The sequence below is a fragment of the Panthera uncia genome, chromosome B1, assembly GCF_023721935.1.
Source record: "Panthera uncia isolate 11264 chromosome B1, Puncia_PCG_1.0, whole genome shotgun sequence".
Taxonomy (NCBI): Eukaryota; Metazoa; Chordata; class Mammalia; order Carnivora; family Felidae; genus Panthera; species Panthera uncia.
Genome location: NC_064811.1, coordinates 142675385 through 142689269, shown reverse-complemented (window position 1 = coordinate 142689269; position 13885 = coordinate 142675385). Strand labels below are relative to the sequence as shown.

Genomic DNA, 13885 nt, shown 5'->3' with positions numbered 1-13885 from the left:
GCAACTGGCAGAAAGCAGTGAAGGTTACTTACCCAGACTAGGGTGACGGATAGAGTGCCTCCCAGAGCCACAGGGGGTCCAATTTGGGCTGATACCAAGAGAGATTAGAAACAAACAAACAAAAAATGTATGAATTGCAGAGAATGCATGAGAGGCCAGAAAAATAAAGGAAATAGAAAATCTATACAAATGAAAGATTGCAAGTGCTCATTTAGGTGGAAGCTGGAACACCATAGCCTGAGGTTGGAAGATGGGCAGTGGGATGTGGACGGGGCTTCTTTGTATAGCAAGCCTGTTTCTTCAATTCTGGTGACTGTCACAGACAGAGTCACAAAGCTGCCAACAGGCAGAGACCCATTCGTGGCCAAGTCTGTGAGCCCTGCTATACACCTCACACTGTCCCCCGGGTCTCTGTTCAAAGGGATACTTTTACAACAGCCAAGTGACCGCTCAGCTTTCCATGGTTTTTCATTTTTCTTTTTATTTTCCCCTACTCTTTCCATTATTTTTTATTCACTCATTTATTCATTTATTTTTTTTAATGTTTATTTATTTTTGACAGAGAGAAAGAGAGAGCATGAGCGGGGGAGGGGCAGAGAGAGAGGGAGACACAGAATCTGAAGCAGGCTCCAGGCTCTGAGCTGTCAGCACAGAGCCTGATGTGGGGCTCGAACTCACAGACCGTGAGATCATGACCTGAGCCGAAGTCCGACGCTCAACTGACTGAGCCACCCAGGCGCCCCTATTCATCTATTTTTAAATTGTGGTAAAATATACATAAAGTTTACCATTTTTTAAGGTAAAATTCAGTGACATTAAGTACATTCACATTGTTGAATAACCATCACCACTGTGCATTTGCAAAAGTTTTGCGTTATTCCAAACTGAAACTCAGTGCCTGTTAAACAGTAAGTCCCCATTCCCTCTACTGGCAACACATGACAACCGCCACTCTACTTTTCTGTCTCGGTGGGTTTGACTCTTCTGGGTGCCTCGTACTTGGAATTGTATGATATTTGTCCTATTGTGTGTGGCTTATTTCACTTAGCATGATGTTCTCAAGGCCCATCGTGTTGTAGCATTTGTCAAATTACATTTCCTTTTAAGGAGCTTTGCATCTTTTTAAAAATAGTTTTCTATACATTGTGCCTTTTCTTTTGTCATTCAGCACACTTACTCAGAATTACCATGGAAAAAAAAAAGAATTATCACGAATTATGCTAAGTGGTATGAGGCACGTAAAGTGAATTTACCATCTTCTCCCCCTCAAGCAGCGTATGGTCTGGGAAGATGAATGAGACAGGGATGCAGATGGTAACAGTGCAGTGTAAACTGTGCTAAGTGCCGTAAGAAATGTACATGAGGCCTCTGGGACCTGAGCAAGCATGAAATTACTTCCAGCCACGGGCTAGACAAGATTTTGCAGGGGCAAACTAGAGCCAGGCTGTGGGAGGCTGATCAGGTGTGGATGGGCAGAGGCGTCATCACGGGGAGTTCCCAGTGGAAGAAACCACAGGAACCAAGGAACGGAGAGGTAGAAGCCATATCTGGAGGGCACATTCAGGTGTAGAGGCATATTTGGCACATTCGTGGAGATAATAGCAGCAATAGGTAGAGAGATGAAGGTCAAATCATTGAGGGCTTTATATGCCAGGCTGAGGATTAACCTTCCTCACAGGCGTTGGAAGCCAGTTATGATTTTTGAGGGATAGATAACTACAAGCAGAGTTGCCAGTTAAGAAAATGGGTCTGTTGGATCTGCGTAGAATGGAATGGAGGCAGGAAGAAATACAGGCAGGGAGGGCAGGTAGATTATTTGACCGGGTGAACATCATGAGTTTGTCCACCAGGATGGCGGCAGTGACGATGAAGAGGAGTAGATGGAGTGCAGATTTTGAAAGTGGGATTATTAGCAGGTCCCATGGATGTCACGGGAGAGGGGTCTTTGATTCCTGAGGTTCAGAATTTCCCAAAAGCCCTACTCAGATAAGCATAATCCAAGCGAGGCGGAGGGTGGAGGAACAGATGTGAAGGGCTTCTGCAGCTGTGCCTTATATGTGTCTGTTGGTCTGTAAACATTCTACTTTCCATGCCTGACATAGTTGGCCATTTGTGCCCAGAATCTGGCCTTAGGAGTCTATGTTAGAAATCTGTGTGCAAACTACAAGGCTCGAGGCCAGGATCCGAGCTGGAAGATTTCTAAGTAGAGTCTGTTACCGCGGCACCTGGTAGCCTTCACACATCAGGGCTGTGTCACACTTTCCATTATGCACAGGGTTTCTCATTCCGCCCCCCAGAGGTTTATAACTTCGCAATGAAAATTTGCTCCCACTGGGAACTTGGCAGGAAGATTATGTTCTTAGCCCAGCAGCAGTTGTAGTTCAAAAAAATTTTTGACGAAATTGGTTTAGTGCATTTTATAAAATGCAAATATTAATCTAATTCACTTCAAGTTTTTCAAGAACTATTTTTGTTCCATTTCACCTTTAAGGCATCTCCCAGAGAACCGATGGGGAATACATTTCATGAGAGATCTACTCTGAATATGATTTGAGTCACCTGTATGCCTTTTTCCAGAATTACAAAGCTTTGCTCAAATTTTAACTTCCCCCAAATGGAAACTTATTACATTGCTTTCCACATGGATTTTTAACATGTTTGCATCAGACTTGAGAAATCTTTTCATCTGAAACCCTTCTTCAGATAAGTCTATAATGAAATTATTTGTCCTGCTTTTAAAGATATCAGATAAGAGATTCTAAAACCTAACTTTATCATTCTGAAGTGTCATGTCTCATTATCAGGCAGTTCTTTAGACTGTGGCCTGAGTCTGTTTCCTGGATACAGGTGACCAGTGACTTCCTGGTCCATTCTTCACCTCCTTGAAGCACAGACCCCCTCCTGCTATTGCCTGAGCCATGTGATCGCAATGGGAGCTTGCATTTTGGGTGTAAACTATGTAACAGAAACCACTTAAGAGCATCACATTCATAATCTTACTCCATTACATGGTAATACCTGTTTAAGTTACTACAACCTTTTCCTACAGATGAGGAAACTGAGGCTGAGAGAGCAGAGATAATTAGCCCAAAGTTAAACTGCTCTAAATGACCTTTAAGTCTATGTCAGCCCCTAGACCCAAGCTTAGTGCACAGCACCTGTGTGGGCAGGGCTGTGCTTCCTCCCTCAGTTCATGCTTGATTGAACCCCGAACCTGGTGGGTTCAGTGGGTTGAACATGTTAACTCATGTTTGAATTAAATGAACGTTTCTTAGAAATAATAAGTCACCAAAGTGGCCCAGTCAGTTAAGCATCTGACGTTGGCTCAGGTCATGATCTCATGGTTCATGAGTTCAAGTCCCGCTTCGGGTGAGCGCTGCTTCTCTCTCTCTCCTCTCTCTCTCTCCCTCTCCCTCTCTTTCTTTCCTTCTCTTTCTCTCCTTTCTCTCTCTGCCCCTCACTCATTCACTTGGGCCATCTCTCTCTCTCTCAAAAACAAACAAGAAAGAAAGGAAGGAAGGAAGGAAGGAAGGAAGGAAGGAAGGAAGGAAGAAAAATAATGAATTAGCCTCTATGTTATACTTTGTTTCAGATCTTGTAGGATAATTTGGTTCATGTGCCCAGAGTAGCTCAGGAATTGTTTGGGGAAGCCATTTGACTTTTGCAGAGATGCCTTTTTTTATAGAGTAATAGTCTGGGGCTCTTGCTGGGGTCCTTCTTAATGAGAGTGGATTCTAGTTTTTATGAGAGGAGATTGATGAAGCTAGCAATCTTCTGAAAGGGCTAGTCTCTGATGGGTTTCATAGTTTAGGGACAGTTCTATAGAATTTGTTATGACTATCATTATTTAAGCCATACCATTCTTTACTTACAGTCAAGAGTGGGTCTTGTGAGGCTCTGAACTTATTTTCTGACTTTAAGAACCAAACGAAAGTAGAAACTTAAAATCACCTTTATGATTGAATACTGCATAACAGCAAATGGAGAAAAATATATGTTCACATTTTTTAGTTATCTGTTGCTATGTAACAAATTACCTCCAAAATTGAGTGGCCTAAAACAACAATAAACATTTATTTCCCCACAGCTTCTGTGGGCTGGGAACTTGGGAGTGGCTTTTCTGGGTGGTTCTGGCTTGGGATATTTCCTGAGGTTGCAATCTAGATATCAGCCTCAGCTGTAGTCCTATAAAGGCTTGACCAGGGCTAGAGGAGTCCCTTCCAAGGTGGCTTCCTGACATCACTGTTGGCTAGTTAGTTGGATTTTTAGAAAGAAACTTTGGCTACTCACCATGTTCTCCTCTCTATAGGGATGCTGAGTTTTCTCACAATGCGGCAGCTCATTTTCTTCAGAGATCCAAGAGAAACTAATGTAGAAGCTACAAGGCCTTTTATGACCTAGACTCAGAAATCACACAGTTACTTTCACAGTATTTTATTGGTCACACAGATCATCCCCATGCATTGTGGGGGAAGACTACACAAGAGTATGAATACCAGGAGGCAAGGGTCACTGGGGTCATCTTGGAGGTTGACTACCACATACCACCCCCCCTCCCCTTCCTCTGCCTTGGTTGGAAAAAGCAAGAGAGGAGTAAAGGAGTGAAGTAACGCTGGAAAAAAATAAAAGAATATGGGGCACAAAACCTCCATCTGGCTTTCATGGCAGCTAATCATAATTTTGCACAAGGAGACTAAGGAGAAAGGAAGAAGGAAGATAATATTAAACCAACAAGGCTTCTTGGGGTTTTAACTGATAATTATCCCTTTTCCCACTAATATCTGAGTTGAGAACCAATAAAGAAACAGACAAAGTTGTCAGACAAATGGGTATCAGCCTCGTTACTGGTGGTGTTGGATTGAATTTGTGGTCATTGTCCTTCCCTCCTTGTCTAGACCTTAGGACAGCCTGCCTGAAGGAGAATTTGGGTATGTAAGGCAGATGAACTGCCTTAGAATTGCTGCCTCATCCATGTCAAACCCCAAAGTAGGGGACACAGAGAGATGGACTTCCAGACTCACTTCTAGAAGGCAGGCCTGACCCCCTTGGCCCTTGACCATTCCGTACTTACAAGCAGAAGCAGAGCAGAAGCCACTCAGCCTAGAGGCAGGGAGTTCAGAGAGGACTGAATCCATCTATTCAACCACTTCTCCTAATCTCACCAATCAAATGAATTCATTCCTTTCTTCTTGGAGAAGAGGGAAGGACAGGGCATTTCCTCCTAGGAAACGGAATAAAATTTTCTGTATGGACAAGATCCAAACAATGGAAAGGGACAAGAATAGCTTTTGCTGTACAGGTCACTCAGATAAACCAGTCTCATCGATAATGGACTGTTACACACATGTCAACTCTATTAAAATCAAGTCTCTACGAAGCAGAGAGTCGTTGTATTTTGAGTTGTTTTACAGATGTTATAAACTTCTGTTATTTTCTATTCTGTTTATGTTTAATGCTCTGTAGACCAATAGTGTACATTTTTTTTTTTTTCACTACTTTGAGTGGCTTTAACTAAAATATATCTCTCTTTTCTAGGCACAGGGTGGTAGTTTCCTATCCTCCTCAGAGTGAGGCAGAACTTGAACTTAAAGAAGGAGATATCGTGTTTGTCCATAAAAAGCGAGAAGATGGCTGGTTCAAAGGCACATTACAACGTAATGGGAAAACTGGCCTTTTCCCAGGAAGCTTTGTGGAAAACATCTGAGGAGACTAACATTGAGAAGGCTGAAGTCACATCACACAACAAAATAGCACAAAGCAATTTAATGGAAAGAGCACATTTTGGACTTCCAGATGGTCAGGAGATGAGCAGAGGATGGGTGTGTGACCCCAGTGCCCTCAACACAGTTAGGCCAGCCAACAGTGTGAAGAAGGCGTGTGTGTGGGTCTTATCATTCTGGGTTCTGATGTGTAAGGTGTGCCTTGTACTGTCTGATTTGCTATACAGAGAAACCTTTTTAAAAAGATATATAGCTAAAATGGACAATTGTTTACAAGGCTTAACTAATTTATTTCCTTTTTTACACTTGAATTTTTCTTGTAATAGATAAATTCTTTGGATTATGATTTTAAGAAATTATTAATTTATGAAATAATAGCTAAGGAGAAGCTGGATTATCTCCTGTTGAGAGCAAGAGATTTTTTTTTTTTTTTTCGACATAGAATGAATCCCCCTTTCTCCCCTCACCGGTGTTACTTTTTACTTCTTTAAGACAGAAATGCCAGTTCTCTAATTTGGTTTTCTTCTTTAGGAAATTAAAACCTATAACTGAGTCAATATCAATAAAGGCCTGGGGTAGGCAGACAGAAACAAGAGAAGAGAAGTTAGTGATTCCCTGTCTTTCTGGTTTGGTCAGGAATCACCCTTAAGACCTAGTCTTCAGTATAATTTTATGGGTTTTTAATTTCCCTAGAATGAAGCCAGTGAAGTGATAAGAATAAAGCACAACCTCAAACAAAAATGTATTCGGAAATGTATTTAGTTTTATAACAGAAGCAGCTGATTCATTGGTTGGAAATTGGGAAAATTGAAGTTGTACTCCTGTCTGAGAATGGCTATGAAATGTAATCGCCCATTTTACCCCAAGTGATCTGCATGCCCAGGACACAATAAAACGTTTGTGAGATTGTGGTGGTAAGTGGTGCACTCGTGCTAAAGTCAAAGGCTATAAGAAACACTGTGAAAAGTTTACATTCATCCCTTGTGATTCTTTTCCCACCATCCTGCATGTGTTACTGGATTCCCACAGTAATAGGGACTGTGCATGGTGTGTATATTTCATTGCAATTTCCTGTTGAGGTTGGTTTGCGCTCAGAAGTGACCAATGCAGGAGGTGTAAAATAAACAGTATTCTTTTTGCTCCTGACCGAGGTCTCTGAGCGTACTCGCTCCCTCCCTGGCTAAGGAATCCATCAGCCATTAGACAAGTCATTAATGAAAATGTTCCTTTATGTCCTCCCAGCTGACGGATGTAAAGGATGAGCCAGGAGACTGCTCCTGTGACTGTTCTCTTGCAGCTCTGGGAGGCCTTTCACGAGTGAAAGTGCCCACACCTTACAATGGCGGCAGGATCCAGCTGAGCCCGTCTTTTTATATCTATTCTTTGATGTCATTGGCCTCTTCCCGTTACATTCCGGCACCAAGCGGTCATGGGTCTGGGTAGTCCTAAAATCAAAAGGAGGGAAGACATCCTGGTAGTGAATGAAATTGTTGCTACAGTTTTTTTGTGAAAAACAAATAAAAAACCCTTTTTCATTTTTTACTTTTAAGAATTACAACTGGGAAATAGAAACATGAACTGAAAAGTCTTCTTGCGATAGCAAGAGGTTTCATGGTCTTAAAAAGATATATCATGTGGTCGAAAATGAAATCATTCCTAAATTAACCTTTTTATATATATATATATATATATATATATATATATAAAACACTGTACATTATGTTCCTGTGTGTTGAATTTTTAAAAAAATACTTTACTTGGATATTCATGTAATATATAAAGGTTTGGTGAAATGAATTTTAGTTAGAAAAAAAGCTGACATCAGCTTTCATCTGTGTAAGTTGACACCAATGTGTCATAATATTCTTTATTTTGGGAAATTAGTGTATTTTATAAAAATTTTAAAAAGTAAAAAGACTACTACAGCTTAAGATAATTTTTTACCTGTCTTTTCTCCATATTTTAAGCTATGTGGTTGAAGTACCTCTGTTAATAGTTTCCTGGTATGAAGTTGGTTAAAATTTCATCTGTTAATAGATCACTTAGATAATATAATGTATGGGTTTTCTATTGGTTTTTTGGAGACAGTAGGTGGAGATTTTGTAACAAGGGCTTGTTACACAGCGATATGGTAATGATAAAATTACAATTTATCATTCCGCTTCGTGTTAATAATTTGAAGACTGGAGAAAAGGTTCAAGATTAAAATTTGATGGTCAACCGTTACATGTCACTTGTGTTAATTCTTAAAATTTTTCTTTTTCCCCCCTTTTTTTAACCTGAGACACATTGATATAACTTCATTTCATAAAAATTATTTCCATGTACCTCAAACAGAAGATGTCTACAATAATCAGTTCAGTGGTTATGAAGCATTTTACCTCTCCAACTAGCAAACATTGTTTGGTTAGTTCCCCAAGAAGTTTAAAGTCTTCTTAAAACAGCTTGTTGAGGGACGCCTGGATGGTGGTCTGTTAAGCGTCTTGATTTCGGCTCAGGTCATGATCTTACAGTTGTCGGTTGTGAGGTCCAGACCTACATCAGGCTCTGTGTTGACAGTGCAGAGCCTCCTTGAGAGTCTCTCTCTTTCTCTATCTCTGCCCCTTTCCTGCTCACACACACTCTCTCTCAAAATAAATAAATAAACATTAAAAAACAAAGTAGCTTGTGGAGATTTACCAGGGACTATATAATCTGCTCCCTTCTCCCCCTTCATGGTACTAAAATCTCTGGTGACTGCTAGAAGATATATCTTAGCCATAGAAAGAGGTACTAGACCTATAACCAACTATATGATAACCAATAGGTCTCAGCAGAGCTTGGGAACATCATCTTTAGACTTCATGACTTTAATGGAATGCCAGCAAGTTGTAAGTTTAAAGAGACTGTGTTGGTCATGTTAAAAAATATTTTTCTAACCTAACTTAGTTATTATCAAATTACTTAACAGAATTAAAATCTGGAATTCCAGTTTGTATCATAGCTTTGCTAAAACTACCTTTGTAACCACCTGAGCAAGTCAATTTTTACTTAGTGTCCTCCTGTGACTGCCCTCTCTGCCACATTGAGTGAAGGCGAGGAGGAAAGGAGACTATGCCACTGTTTTGAAAAGTGCTAATGTAATATACGGCAGCATTTTCATCTCCGGTTTCAAATATTTCATCTCATTCTCTTGGAGTACATGCATATAATGCCTTTACTGTGTCTAATTAGATTTAGAAGGAGCAAATTAAGGTGATGTTTGCAGCTGTTAGGCATTTAACTTTCTGTTCCTGATGAGAATAGGACAATTTTCATACCTGTAGAAGTTCAGAATATTTCAATCCAGAGCTCTAAGCAACATTAGAATTCAAGTTTGGAAAATGCTTTTTTAATAGATGTTAGGCTAAGTGAATTTTAGAAAATTAACTAGGATCGGGATGCCTGGATGGCACAGTCGGTTAAGCATCTGACTCCTGATCTCAGCCCAGGTCATGATCTCATAGTTCATGAGTTCAAGCCCCACATCAAGCTCTGTGCTGATGGCATAGAGCTTGCTTGGGATTTTGTCTCTCCTTCTCTCTGCCCCTGACCTGCTTGTTCTCTCTCTCTCTCTCTCTCTCTCTCTCTCTCTCTCCCTAACATGAATAAATAAAGTTACCTGAAACCAATTAAATTATGCCCTTATCAAGGTAGCATCCTATTGAAACTATTCCTTTCCAAAAAAAAAGAATTTGCCAAGCTACCACAGTAATGGAGAGAATATTTACAAGAGATTGGCTAATGTCAAGGCTTAGAAGGCCTTGCCCTTCACTAACTCCTGTGAACTGCAGGCTATAATGGGATATGCTCCAGTGTATATGGATGTTTCTAATGGGACTTTGCTCTATTCCCGGGAGTAATTATCATCAGAGACAGTAAGCTGTTGGAGTGGTAACCAGCCAATGTGAACTGTGACAGTTTTAAAAGACTCTCTCTCTCTGATTTACAAATGAATGTTTCTTTTATTTCTTTCGTGTTTCCTATTAATAACTTTCTGGCTTGGCTACTTCAATTTCTATTTTGAAAACACCACCTTGGTCTCATTCAGGGCAAATTCTTATTGCATTGCAGTCATCCAGACATTCAATAATCATGTTGAAGGGACCTGCAATTCACATTAATCTTTGAGCCATCATTCAATACTATTATATGGTAAGACTACTTTAGTGATACTGTTAAGTCTCCAAAGACAACAAAACTATCCCTACCAGTAATCAGCAAGCCAGATGTCACTGCCATTGCTTCCAACTTAAATAAGAAATTTGGTTCCAGAAGGCTTTGACCTTGAGTTGAATCTTTCAAGGTCTGAATCCTTGTAAAAGTACTAGAAAAAAACATCAGAAATTTCAGAGTGAGAAGGCCTTCCTAAATATGACTCAAAAACCAGAAGCCATAAAAAAGAAAACATTGATACATTCAACTACAGAAAAATATCTACACAAAAAAACACCATAACCAAAGTCAAAAGAAAAGAATAGACAAAAAAGGTACTTGTAACTCCTGTAGCAAAGTTTCCTTTATATATAAAAAGCTCCCACAAATCAATAAGAATAAGAACAAAAACCCAAAAGTAAAATTGACCAAGGATTTGTAACAGACTGCCAGTTGCCTCCCAATGTTCATTTTTCTTTTTTTTAAGTTTGTTTTTTTTTAAATATTTATTCATTTTTGAGAGAGAAAGAGCCAGAGCATGAGCAGGGGGAGGGGCAGAGAGAGAGAGGGAGACACAGAATCTGAAGCAGACTCCAGGTTCTGAGCTGTCAGCACAGAGCCCGATGCCGGGCTTGAACCCACAAACTGAGATCATGGCCTGAGCTGAAGTCAGATGCTTAACCTACTGAGCCACCCAGGTGCCCCCCAATGTTCATTTTTCAATTCTTCCTTATTAACTGATATCTGGGCAATGTACTCAATCAAAACCTACAATTCCAGTTTTTCTTGGATGCAGCCATGTGACTAAGTTGTTGAAATATAAGTTCAAGTGTTAAAGGAAACTTCTGATAAGTTCCTAAAAGGGCACACACCCTTTGGCCATTTTGCTTTTCCTTCTTCCAGCCTGTAATGTAGAGTTGAAGGCTGGTACTCTAGCAACTGTTGAACCGTAAGTTTCAACTTTTAAGATAGAAGCCACATTTTATTTTATTTTTAATATAATTTATTGTCAAGGTGGCTAACATACAGTGTATACAGTGTGCTCTTGGTTTTTAGGGTAGATTCCCGTGATTCATCGCTTACATACAATACCCAGTGTGGAAGCCACACTTTAATGTGGTAGAGGAGGAAAAAAAAAAAAAAGGAGCTTGAGACCCTGATACACTTGTGGCCTTCATGCCAGCCTGAACTACCCATCTTCAGAGATAACTTATGTGAGACTAAGTCCCTTGAGTTTAAGCCACTATAAGTGTGATCTCTTACCCTTAACCAACATGACTGATGCCAATATAAATTAATACTTTGGGGGGGTCTGGCTGGCTTGGTCGATAGAGTATGTGACTTTTTTTTAAGTTTATTTTGAGTGCGGTGCAGAGAGAGGGAGAGAGAGAATCTCAAGCAGGCTCCACAGTCAGCACAGAGCCTGTTGTGGGCTTGAACCCACAAACCATGAGATCATGATCTGAGCCGAAATCAAGAGTTGGACACTTAACTGACTAAGCCACCCGGGCACCCCTATAGTATGTGACTCGATTTCGGGTCCCACACTGGGTATAGAGCTTGCTTTAAAAGTAAATACATAAATTGACAGTTCATCAAAAAAAATTCTAATATATATGAAAGTTCCATTCATTCCTAATGTAGATATACATTAACAACAGTGAAGTATTTTTCACCTATAAAATTGGAAACTTTAAAAAATTAGAAATCACTGTGTTGGCAAAATGAGAAACACTTAGTATTTTGCTATTGAGAATATAATTTGATAAAATGTGTAGGGAGAGCAATCTAGAAAATATCAAAATTGCAAATACATTTACTCATTCTACTTCTAAGAATTTGTCTTCTGGTATATTTATTTATCAAGTGTAAAATGACAGTACCATATTCATTGCAGTATTATTTACAATAGGAAAATATTGGAAACAACCTAAATGTCCGTCAATAGGAAACTGTTGAATTATAGTAAATTTACTATAATATCAGACTACTACATAACCATGAAAAGAATGGGGAAGTCTTTTATACATGGATATGGGAACATCTCTGAGATATACCATTAAATGAAAAAGATAAGGTAGAGTATGCTACTGTTTAGGAAAAAGTCAGTAGGGGAAAGACTATATATAGTACATCGATAGCTTGTATATATAGCTCTCTAGAAGGATGTATAAGAAACAGAATGTTGGTTGCCTTCACCATTGAAGATGGGACTTATGCTAACTTATAGTAAGTCTCTCAGAAAGATACAAGAAACTGAAACTCCAGTCTTCAATGGAAGCCATATACAGTTGACCCTGAACAACACAGGAGGGAACTGTGCACGTCCACTTATACGCGGATTTTTCTCAATAAATACAGTATAATACTATGATCGTATGTTTCTTCCTTATGATTTTTTTTAATGTTTATTTTTTAGAGAGAGAGAGAGACAGAGTGCAAGTGGGGAAGGGGCAAAGAGAGAGGGAGACAGAATCTGAAGCAAGCTCCAGGCTCTGAGCTGTCAGCACAGAGCTTTACGCAGGGTTCGAGCTCACGAACTATGAGATCCTGACCTGAGCTGTACTGAGCCACTTAACCAACTGAGCCACCCAGGTGCCCCATCTTCCTTGTGATTTTCTTAATGTTTTCTCTAGCTTACTTTATTGTAAGAATGCAATATATAACACATGACATACAAAATATGTGTTAATTACCTACATTATCAGTAAGGCTTCTGGTCAACAAGATATTTTGTACTTAAGTTTTGGGGGATTCAAAATTTTTGACTGCATGGGGCACCGGTGACCTAACCCCTATGTTGGTCAGGGTCAACTGTATTTGGAAAAGAGAATGAAGAAGGGCAGAGACAAACATGAAAAATTTTTTAGGAAAATGAGATCTTTGAAATTAAGTTGGAAAGCAAAAGGATACCCACTTTAGTGAGAATGATTCATCATGTTACTGCTGAGTTCAAGACCAGACAGAAAACTTATCTCATTGAGAGAAAGCCATTCCACATTTCCACTCCTGTTCAGAGCACATTGTCTTTAAGAACCCAGGATAGCCCTGAGGTTGATTTTCCACAAAGAACTGACTTTTATTCCTCTGCTGTTATTTTGAGAAAGTGAGAACCAGTGGACTTGTTTTATGGTACAATGGGTCCCATGAAAAAGACCTAACAAAATAAGTTGGATATAAAACTAAGTCAATGATTAGATTCCACCGGGGTTTCCGCATGTATTTCCAAGATATAGAACTAGCACACTTGCCGTGGTGCAAAACAAAGGGAAAGTCTCAACAAAAGACAAATGCTATGGTGCAGGCTTCCAGACTTTGATCTCCTCTAAGGATAAGTCTGAAACAAGGCAGGACTTATGCAGGTGGTGGTCTTGGTATGAAAACTGCCACAGGAGTCCTTAGCAGTTCTAGACAGGCATACTACCTACACATAATGAAAATAGATTCAGACATTCAACATGTCGCTCATCATCCAGGTGGTTCAAGATGAGAGAGCAAGAGTAATGATTATCTGCTTGGCAAACTTGAACTCACAGACCTCACCCACTCCTCTTGGATCATGCAGAATCAAGAGGCCTCTAGCCTTAATCCTCTCAGAAGAGCTGCTACCGGCAAGAGGATGAGTAGCAAAAAAAAGCCCCACCAAGACCTGCCTCCCAGAGCAGAAGGTGTTTGATCAAGTAAGATGTAAGATTCACAGTCCTTGTTGACACTATAGCTATATAGGTTTTCTCCAGCTCTTTCTGCAGATTTTCAACTTTACCTTTCAAGGAATTCAATTCTTTTTGAAGGTGGAGCCTCTGAAAGACCCATTATTGAAGGAGATCAGTCTGCCACACCCAGCTGGCCATTAAATCACAGGACCTTATAGCTGAGATGTTTCTAATGGCAGCTGTAAAATTGCATTTGAATTGTTATTTAAGTGTTTGGCTGTTCTGAATATATATATATATATTATATATATGTGTGTGTATATATATTACATATATAAT

At 39.7% G+C, this 13885-nt stretch overlaps 1 protein-coding gene across 1 annotated transcript in view; it reads left to right on the top strand.

The window, feature by feature from the left end:
* Nucleotides 1–8280, top strand: part of SH3RF1 (SH3 domain containing ring finger 1) — a 180021-nt gene extending 171741 nt beyond the window's left edge. Inside the window, exon 12 of the mRNA XM_049631314.1 lies at nt 5536–8280. Coding sequence (XP_049487271.1) covers nt 5536–5704 — 169 coding nt within the window. The 3' untranslated portion in view covers nt 5705–8280. The remainder of the gene's footprint in view (nt 1–5535) is intronic.
* The last annotated feature ends 5605 nt before the right edge of the window (nt 8281–13885 follow it).